This window comes from Populus euphratica, unplaced genomic scaffold (genome assembly GCF_000495115.2).
Source record: "Populus euphratica unplaced genomic scaffold, PopEup_1.0 scaffold299.1, whole genome shotgun sequence".
In the NCBI taxonomy this organism is placed as follows: domain Eukaryota; kingdom Viridiplantae; phylum Streptophyta; class Magnoliopsida; order Malpighiales; family Salicaceae; genus Populus; species Populus euphratica.
The window spans coordinates 277819-288111 of NW_011500183.1; the positions used below are offsets into that span (position 1 = coordinate 277819).

The 10293-nt window shown below is 34.1% G+C and overlaps 2 protein-coding genes across 2 annotated transcripts; one reads left to right on the plus strand and one right to left on the minus strand.

The window, feature by feature from the left end:
- The first annotated feature begins 2555 nt into the window (after nucleotides 1–2555).
- LOC105111573 (2-alkenal reductase (NADP(+)-dependent)-like) lies at nucleotides 2556–4983 on the plus strand. The gene is made up of 5 exons (XM_011006974.1): nucleotides 2556–2899; nucleotides 3248–3425; nucleotides 3711–3877; nucleotides 4156–4238; nucleotides 4432–4983. The coding sequence occupies exons 1-5, from the start codon at nucleotides 2669–2671 to the stop codon at nucleotides 4808–4810; spliced, it is 1038 nt and encodes a 345-aa protein (XP_011005276.1). The 5' UTR covers nucleotides 2556–2668; the 3' UTR covers nucleotides 4811–4983.
- Nucleotides 4984–5365: 382 nt separating this feature from the next.
- Nucleotides 5366–10287, minus strand: LOC105111574 (acetolactate synthase small subunit 2, chloroplastic-like; the record flags this gene model as incomplete). Its single annotated transcript, XM_011006975.1, has 12 exons — nucleotides 5366–5733; nucleotides 5908–5973; nucleotides 6144–6296; nucleotides 6641–6763; nucleotides 6855–6959; nucleotides 7281–7367; nucleotides 8018–8170; nucleotides 8267–8350; nucleotides 9035–9103; nucleotides 9228–9311; nucleotides 9702–9915; nucleotides 10082–10287. Coding segments are annotated over 12 exons (1428 nt in total), but the record flags the coding sequence as incomplete, so codon positions are not given.
- Between the last annotated feature and the right edge of the window lie 6 nt (nucleotides 10288–10293).

Here is a 10293-nt window from a genome sequence, read left to right on the forward strand (position 1 = left end):
GTTATTGGTTGATTGTGGTGGATAATGAGTTAATTAGTTGATTTTGAGAGATTGTAGGTAAAGATGATATTGTTGAGTTATAATTTTGTTTGAATGGTGAAATTATGTTAGAAATCAGGAGATAACAGTAGGTAACTATGAAAATTCTAGGTTTGAGGTTGAAGATTACAAAAACTCAATTTGGTCCCTCAAATTGTGAAAATTACATTTTAGTCCCTAAACTTTAGGAAAATTATAATTTGACCCCTAATTGTATTTTGAGATTCTAGAGAGTGTTATTATAAGGTTAAGGATGATGAATCCCAGTTTGATAATTGATTTGGAATATTTTCAGTTTGGTCTCTAAATTTTAGGAATTTACATTTTAGTCCTTAAACTTTATAACAATTATAGTTCGGTCCCTAGTTTGTTCTAGACAGAATTAAGGATGGTTTATGGGTGAAATTTCAGTATGGTTATTGATTTATAGTTTGGTCTAGTTTTGGTAAAATTACATTTTGGTCCCTATTTTGGATAATTGTCGTTTTAGTCCCTAAACCTAGGAGACTAAACCTGGTTTTATTTTATGCATTGGGATCTTTTCTTTGAGTTGTTTTTTTAGTATATTTCATATATTATTGTAGGTTCTCCTAACGATCCTCAATAGGATTTTCGGGTATTTTGTTTGACGTTCCTTTTAGTTCTATATTTTTCGAGTGAGTGGGATAATCTTTAATATGCATATAATATAAATAAATATGTATGATGATTATATGATGAGTACGATGAGTTAATCTCTTGAATATTTATATATTTTGCTTTATTTTCCATGTACTCATTTATTCTTGAATTTGCACTCACATTTTGTCGAACTAAATTCTATTTGATATGATATGCGTTTCTTTGATGATTCTCTAAATATCTATTATACTTTGATATAGGACTTGTCAGTAACTCCATGCTAACGGAGAGTAGTTAGCCTATGTGCATATAGTATTCTGTATACCTAGCTGGTGAGAAAGGCATGAGCCTATGGCGACTGATCATCCCATAGTAGTCACCTTCGGGTGTCATCTAATCTCTAATATGTATTCTACTATATTATGATGATATGTTTAGTATGTATATGTATATGTATATTAAGATAATTTATCTTGCAAACTATTAATATGAAAAATATCTAAAATATATATTAAATATTATTCTCTCACTGAGTTGGTTGAACTCATCCCTCATTCTTATTATTATTTTAGGTTCTTAGTTTCTAATAGTAGTTGGACTTTGTTGAGTGTTCCTGCTTCTTCAGTTTTGGGTCGGTATGCCTTGTTTATTGTTCAAGGCTATTTTAATTTGACGTCTTAGACGCTCCACTATTACTCTGTTTTAATTAAGTTTGGATTTTGACAATGTAATGAGTATTATGAATGATTGTTTTTGTTTTAATTACTGATGAAGAGTTTTGAACTATCATTTAGTTTCATCAGTTTTGAGTAACATAATATTTTTGAAGATTATAAAATGTTGCGTATTTTTTGAATAACCTGTTCTTTTGATATGTTCGTTCTAAGGCTTAATGTAAGTGGGGTGTCCTTTTGACACTATTTCTGCGTTGCCGGTCATGGATCCGGGATTCGAGTTATGACAACTAGCGTGTTTGAAATTATAGTAGCGATTCTTTTTCAAAGTACTTTTTATTTCAAAACACATTAAAATAATATTTTTTTATTTTTAAAAAATTATTTTTGATATCAGCATATCAAAATGGTCTGAAAATAACAAAAACATATTAATTTAAAATAAAAAAATTAATTTTTTTCAGAGTGCTTCCTAAATACAATACCAAACACACTTTAGGATAAGCTTTGTCAATATATCAGTGAGATTCATGTTCTTTCATGGTACATCTAATTCTTAGATTAATAAATAGCATTTTAATAATCATAATATATAATACTCAATTCAGATGACAAACTAATATCATCAACTAATCATTTTGGCCATAAAGTTTTTTTCATTATCCTTGTTACTGTCATATACCCATTTTCACTAATTGTTCAGGAAATTATTTAAAAATATGTCATTTTATTGCATAAAATAGGCACATTAGAGGCAAAATATTAACAAACTTTAGCAATAAGGACCCAACTGAGAAATGTTTGAAACATTTTGAAACTAATTGATAGAATGTATAGTCTAGGGACTCAATTGAAGCTAGGCATACAGGTTATGAGGTACTGAACAAGTCACCTTTCCATATTCGTTAAAGAGAACCATAGCACACCTAAGAACTAAAAGAGGAGAAACACCGACAAAAAGGAAAGCAAATATACACATGAATTGCTTAATATTTTCTTAGATTTAATTTTCATTGACTCTATTGATAAATTTTGTAGAAAAATTATAAAAAAGAAATAATAATCCACTAGAAATTCGCCATTAAATTGCCGTGATGGCAACTGTTGAATATTATGCTCCAATGTGACTAAGAATTGATCAAGGAGATATTTCTGTAGAATTTGACTAGCAAGTGGTTCTGGTCCGCACACATCACCTTCCAAACGTAACATGCAGTACTCTCCCCTGCAATACGCCCTGTGGGGCTGTGCTCATTTACTTTAAGACAATAGAGAAACAAGAACAAAAAATTAAGTGGGATTTCATATCTTATAACAACATAGAATAATCAAGGATGTCTGATCAGGAGGTGAGCAACAAGCAAGTGGCATTGAAAAACTATGTCACAGGGTTTCCAAAGGAGTCTGACATGCAAATTATTACAACTAATACTATAAAACTTAGAGTACCAGAAGGGACTAAAGATGCAGTCCTTGTCAAGAATCTTTACCTGTCTTGTGATCCATATATGCGTGAATGCATGTCTGCTGGTGATGGTGGTTTTTCCTCCTTCGAACTTGGAAAGGTGAGCCCTGTCTCATTTCATTTCTTGATCTTCGAACAATGAAATAGAGTTTTTTAAAAATTAATTTTGAGATTTCTTGTTGAAATTGTCATTGCCCATTTGAGGTTTGTACCAAAGAAGGAGAACGTAGATGTTTAACAGTCTAAAATTGGGTTTGAGATGGGAATTGAAGGACAATTTTGATTTTTTTGAGAACTTTCTTTTTTCTTTTTGTCACAAACATGATGATAATACAGTATTCTTCTAGTGATCATGAAGGAGCTTTGTTTTGGATATGTAAAAATGTGTTTCTGTGTATTTCAATTCTATGATTGATATGGTGATGTGATGTTCAAATTATATATACAGCCTCTAACTGGATATGGAGTGGCTAAAATCTTGGATTCTACTCATCCAAACTACAAGAAAGGAGACTTAGCTTGGGGTTTTACTGGTTGGGAAGAGTACAGTCTCATTGTATCACCACGAATTTTGATCAAAATCGAGCACACTGACGTGCCCCTATCATACTATACAGGAATTCTAGGTCTGTTTGTTTTGAAATTTTCAAACTCAGTTTCACCTTTGTTTTTCAAAAAGCTAAAGATGCTAAAGAGATGAAATCGTGACTTGTGTTTGTGTTAAACAAAAACTTGGTCTAAAAGCTTGAGGTCAGCTGCAGCGCAAGAATCAGTTCTGAACAGAATGTGCAGTGTTGATAGATTACAGAACAATAACAGCATGTTTATTGAAACTAGGCATAGAGAGATAGTATGTTTTGATTCATATAGTTAAAGCTCACATGAAATTGTTGTTGATTTGTTCTTATTAGGTATGCCTGGTATGACTGCTTATGCTGGTTTTTATGAAATTTGCACTCCAAAGAAAGGAGAGTATGTTTACATATCTGCAGCATCAGGAGCTGTTGGCCAGATTGTTGGCCAATTTGCAAAATTGTTGGGTTGCTATGTTGTGGGTAGTGCTGGATCTAAAGAGAAGGTGAGCCTAACTGGAAACCTCCGCCCTACTATAAATGAAAACAAAACAAAATGAATTGAATTTTTAATTTATGAAAACAATGGATTCGAAGGTGACGTATTTCTGTCGTGTCTGCATCTCCTAGCACAGCAGAGATTCCTAAGAGCTATTCAGTCTTATTAAATGTTAGGTGGCTTGTGCTTATGGCCAGAGTCACTACTGATGTGCTTGCTGATGTTTTTCTTCTTTTACATGGTCTATGTTTTTCTTCTTTTACATGGTCTTTTTTTTTACACAAGGTTGATCTGCTTAAGAACAAGTTTGGATTTGATGAGGCTTTCAACTACAAGGAAGAGCCAGACTTGACCGCAGCTCTTAAAAGGTCAGTAGTAATAAATATCAAGCACCATAATGAAGCTTGGGAATCGTACTTTATGCAAGATTGCTGCAAAGTATGCAGTTAAGGTATCTAGTTCTACCTACAGTGCTGGCTCGAGGATATCCCTTAGCTGTTGAGTCCATACTACTTTGGTATGATAGGGTAGAGGAGTACTTATTTTGCATTGATTTGGCAGGTATTTCCCTGAAGGCATTGATATTTACTTTGAGAATGTTGGGGGTAAAATGCTCGATGCGGTATTAGCAAACATGAGGAATCTTGGTCGCATTGCTGCGTGTGGAATGATTTCTCAGTACAATCTCGAAAAGCATGAAGGTGTCCATAACTTGACGCTTATCGTGTGGAAACAAATTCGTATGCAGGGATTCCTAGCTGGTAGCTATTATCACCTCTATCCCAAGTTTCTGGAAATGGTTTTACCTTACATCAAGCAAGGGAAGATAGTATATGTGGAAGATAAAGCAGAAGGCCTTGAGAGTGGTCCAACATCTCTACTAAGCTTATTCACCGGCCAAAATGTAGGAAAGAAGTTGCTAGTTGTTGCTCGTGAGTGATGTCATTAGGCACTGTTTATAAGCTTTCCTAAGTCCTTAATCCATGTATCCTTTGAGCTTTCCTGGCTTCCATGGACAAGAACTTCAATAATGATGAAGGCTTTTTCTGGATTTCTATGGACAAGCTTTAGCGATTACAGAATGTTCGGTAATATGATACATTTGTGTTTTTTTTTTTTTTAATATAATAGAATAACGTTTTTTCATAAATTTTTTTATATTTTGATTTTAAAACATCAAAAACATTAAAAAAACATCTAAGAACATTAATTTGTTTTTTTTTTCAGACATGCTTTGGAAATTAATTCACCCAAAAGATGCACATTTTTGGCACATATATAAGATATCGAAATCAGATTTCAGTTGGAGATTTTGACTTGAGAAAAATTGCTCCATGTTCAACATATCAAACCAATTTTCTCTTTCCTCTTAAGACATCAAAATCTCGAATTCGGGTCTCTTAGTAGAAAAAACAAAACAAAAATGCATATCAAATGGGCTAGCATTGTATCAACATTGACAGACTTGCAGGTCATTCCCTGCTATGACTGGGATGAGAACTAGAACCAGGATAAGTTTCATTGCCATGCCACACCTTGGCAACTTTGTTCATTGTACCATGTAATAAAGAACTAGCATTCTAATGGAACTCAAAAAACTAACAAGATTGACAGCTGCATACTGGTACTTTATGGCTAGTCTTCCTAGAAAAACCTATTATTCAATTTGCCTTTACTTTCACTATAAATATCTCCAAAATTTACATGCCAGCACTGCACGAATATGAAACTAACTGGAATATCTTTATCACTGCAAGAAGCATCCCCCAAGTTGTCAATTTACACAGGAAAAGAATATCCACGGAGGTATTTAGAATCAACGCCTGATTCACGTGTCAATGCTATTCGCCCAGTTCTTGCTACCTACAGAAAAGCAAGGAACATCATGGAAAGTATTTTGAAGTCATTTCATCGTTTTGGTGGTCACGATGGCAGCTTGTTTTGGGATATACTATAATGTTGAACTCAGATTAAATAAATCACATCATGCAACCAAGATCCAAATCCATTGTAAGACTTAAAGTTTGTCAAACAAACCTCACAAATGCCATAGGGTTCCAACAACCTTTGCAGTGCAACCATTTTGTCCAAATCACCTGTGAGCTGGAACAAGTATTAAAAGTAAATCCATCAGCATCAATAGTTTGCCAAAGTGGAAAAAGCAGTATGATAAGTACTTAAACAACAGCCAGGCCAATAGAATCATGGCAGTTAAAGGTGAGACTCAGACATATGGTCTATCATTATCATTCAACTACAGGACGGTTACTCACCTCAAGAGTTACTGTATGGTCAGATACATCAACAGCATTGGCCCTAAAAATGCTGGCAATGTCAAGAACATCTCGTCGAGCAGCAGCATTCACAGCAATCTTTATTAACATCAATTCCCTTTCAGCAAATGGCACATGGGTAAGATCCCTTACCTGAAAGAGTCACCAACTATCAATTTTCTATGGAACTAAACATGTAAGTTACCAAACCCAGAAACTTTAATCTGAACTCCTGAAGTAGAGTGTTCCTAAAATACAGAGGAAATGGCTTGCAAATGATTTGATTGACCATAATGCAATTCAGGAACAAAATATATGAGCACAAAGTTCAAAGAAGTGCTTCTTTGAGGTTTTTCTGAAGTTTAGGCTATTAATTCATGAGTCATATGTAATTGCATTCTTTCAAACATGAGAATGTTATGAAAAAGAAATGGAACTCTGTAACCATCATGTACTTGTCTAACAAGATTCATCACTCTTAATCATGGAGTTCTCACCTCATGAATCTCTACTAGCTTATAAAGCTGCTGCACCAACTTGGTAATTGATTCATCTGTACCAGGCACAACGGTTGTAATACGAGAGAGACCCTCAGTTTCTGCATGCCCGACAGCCAAACTCTAACAAGAACAAATTAAAATAATTAGAGCAGATGATGAGAATTTTTGAAACAATTAAGACAAGATACAGCAATAACAGTACCATATATACCTGAATGTTATAGCCCCTTCGAGCAAAGACCCCTGTAACAATGTTAAGAACTCCAGGATGATCATTTACAAGCAAGGACAAAGTGTGAGATTGAAGTCCAGCTGTCTGAAAATTATCAACCACGTATTAAATGTGTATCCTTTGTTAAATGGATGGGACTGATAAGAGCCAATTCAAGAAAGACAATCAGCCAGATGTTAGAGAGTTGCATTTCACAGAAGGGGAAAATTGTGAATTTCAACCCTTTGGCACTGGCACCAATAACAACAAATAGATTAGCCTACTCCAGTTAAATTTGGCATTGAACCCATGGTTATCTGCTATCCACTGACCCTTTCATTTATAAAAAAAAAAAAAAACAAAACAAAATGCCACCTAAAATGGAGAAAGTAGAAATAAGTTGCAAGCAGGAACAAGATTTCTTACATCTTCATCAGTGAGAACACCCCAATGAGCATCAAGAATTTGATTAAGAGTAAAATCATCAGAAGCCTCCACTGGATAAACGTCTCCCTTAATTAGCAAAAGAAAAAAGAGAGAAAAAAATTATATTAAATGCACAATCCATGGTAAAAATTATGAACAATATTTAAACTATGATTGGGAGTGAGGAATCCACAAAATTATAAAATGGGATCAGAGATTGCTTCGGAAAGTTGATATTGCTATTCAATTGATAGTTCTTAAACAGACGAGTTTGGGAACATAAAAGGTGGATGAATTAATAACATCTTTGGGATGAGCAATAGCAATGGAACAAAATATCTAGTGTAAAAAGGCAGATCAGAGACAAGCCAAGTATTGGAAAATTAAATTCATAACAACAGTATCCATTGCGCATAAGTGAATAAATGCCCATCAGAATTCTAAATCATATAGAATATTCATCTTAAATAGCTCACACGAGGGAGAAAACAAGTGTCTGTAATGGTTGAGAGGGGGTAAAAAGCAAGAGAGGAGGGAAAGAGGGTCCCTTGCTCAACATCTTGTTTATGAAGTCAATTTACAAAGCCTTTATTACAGTATTTTCATTCCTGACTCATACTTCACATTCACCATTGCCTGTATAGAACAGCTGAGCACCAACTTAAAACAAATTTATTGACATACAAGAAATTAACACAGAAAGGAGAAAATTATGATGAAAAGCTTGAAGTGTGTACCCCAGCAGATATATCATCTTCTCTGGCAACTGCTCCTTTCTTAGCCCTCAAACCAGTATCAGCAAGCCTTTTCTCTCCAAGATCAGGATAAGAAGCAGCTGAAAATCTCCAAAATGGAGCAGATGCGCCCATTTTTTCTCTTCTCAATGCAATCTTTTAGGAGCAACAGGTTTAGTTATTAGCACTCAGCACACATGCAGACAGAGACCGATATAAAGCACAAATAATCACAAGAAAAACCAAGACAACCTTTCCTGTTCTTGCAATTTCCCTGATTCCAAACTTGCTTAGGTTTCTTTGGACAGCAGCAATCTTCCCCGGATCTCCAGTTACCTAAATCCATGAAATAAATGAGTGGTTTCACTATGAATTTTAAAAGTTACATGTAATTGAATGCAAATATGCAATTTACTAAGTCCAAAATGATGATGATGATACATGGTTTAAATGTAATATACATATCATGAATAGCCATTTGATTATGATCTACATGTTATGATGCCATAAACGGTGTCAATACCAAGTTTATTTAAACCAAGGACAACACTATTCTGGTATAGAGAATCTTCTTATTAACTATGCTTTTTAAATAACTTGAAAGAACATTTTTTAATCAAGCAGAACAAATCCAGATAATCAACATGTGGATCACTTCATCCTGGAAACTTAAAAATAATCTAACAGACTCAAAATTCTGAATTGTTAATGAAAGCAAATTGAGTCATCCATAGCTTGCAAGTAAGAAAATCCCAGTAAGTTCAAAGTACCATCACCCTAAATCACCAGCAATTATGCTAATCTACTTGGTTTGCATAATAAATACATGTCTTCATTCATGTATAATATGCACATTGTTTACCAATCCTTATAAAATATGCATGCAGTTTCTTCCCTAAAAAATATGTATTTTCAATCAAGTTACTTGTGTCAATAACATAAAGAATAAGTTCCCTGATAATTTAAGCTACTCTGCTTAATGTCCTAATATGAGCAGGATTAGAGTTTGTGAATCATTACCTCAATTGTCACAGTATGTTCTGAGATATCCACGATTTTTGCTCTGAAGATGCCCACCAACCACATGATCTGAAGATCAAATCAAAAGATTAAATGTGAATAAGCAGATGCAATAACAAAAATTCATGTACTTATTTTTCCAAACTCAATAGTATCCTTGATATTCAGCATATATAGAATCATTAAGCATCACCTCAGCCCGGTCCTTTGGATCTGTATTCACTTTTACAAGCATTAGTTCACGCTCAACCTGCGGCTCATTAGAGAGATCTTCAACCTGAGATAAAATTAAATTCTTGAATGTAAGAATTCCAGGAATTAGTCTCTTATTAAGAGACAGAAAATGAGTTAAGGTAAATGAAAAGAGCAATTAAGAAATCTAAGTACAAAATATCAAATATCCTGAAACAGGATATGATTCTTGAAAAAAGCAGACACTTGGGAATTGGAAAAAAGAGCTCTAATTCCATTATCAATCCACCAGCAAACCAGACATGACCTAGAGAGCCAAAAAACAATAAAAAACTGCGTATGCATAACTATGAACCACATTATACTATTTGGTGATTGCATGAGAATCTTTAGTAGCAGAAACATGGTAAATTAGTTAAGAAAAAAAATCATCAATCAATGTAAAATAGATGAGAGTCTAGGATTGTATCATGACCTTCAAAACATTGACAAGCTTTTGAAGCTGCTCAACAACTTGTTGCAACACCCTTTCAGTACCGGATACAACAATAGTAAAAATAGCCTTGTCCTTGTTTAAACCAACAGCAAGTGACTCTATGTTATACCCTCTCCTTGCAAATACCCCAGCAATCCTATTAATCATCCCACTTTCATCTCCAACAAACACTGAAATTGTATGCCTCCTCGCCCTGAATCATCAATTCAAAACACACAAAAAAAAAACCAATAATTATCAAAAACCAGCCTTGACCCAGCTAAAGAATCATCCTTTTAATGTAATTAATGAACAAAAAATCAAAAATTGGCATTGGCCCAGATGAAGAATTATAATAAAGGTTTGATCTTTATACATACTTTGATCTGGCTGTTGAAGGAGCAGAACCATTAGTGGATAAAGCAGTGTCAGCAATGTCATTATCATTTGTTGCAGAGACTCTGAGTTTGTTTTGATAGGATTTTGAGATTGTCAGAGGTGTAGTAGCTAAGGCTTTTGAGAAACATAGACTAACAGTAGTAGAATTTGAAGGGAAAGGAGAAGAAGACGAGGGTTTTAGGGAGTGGAATGG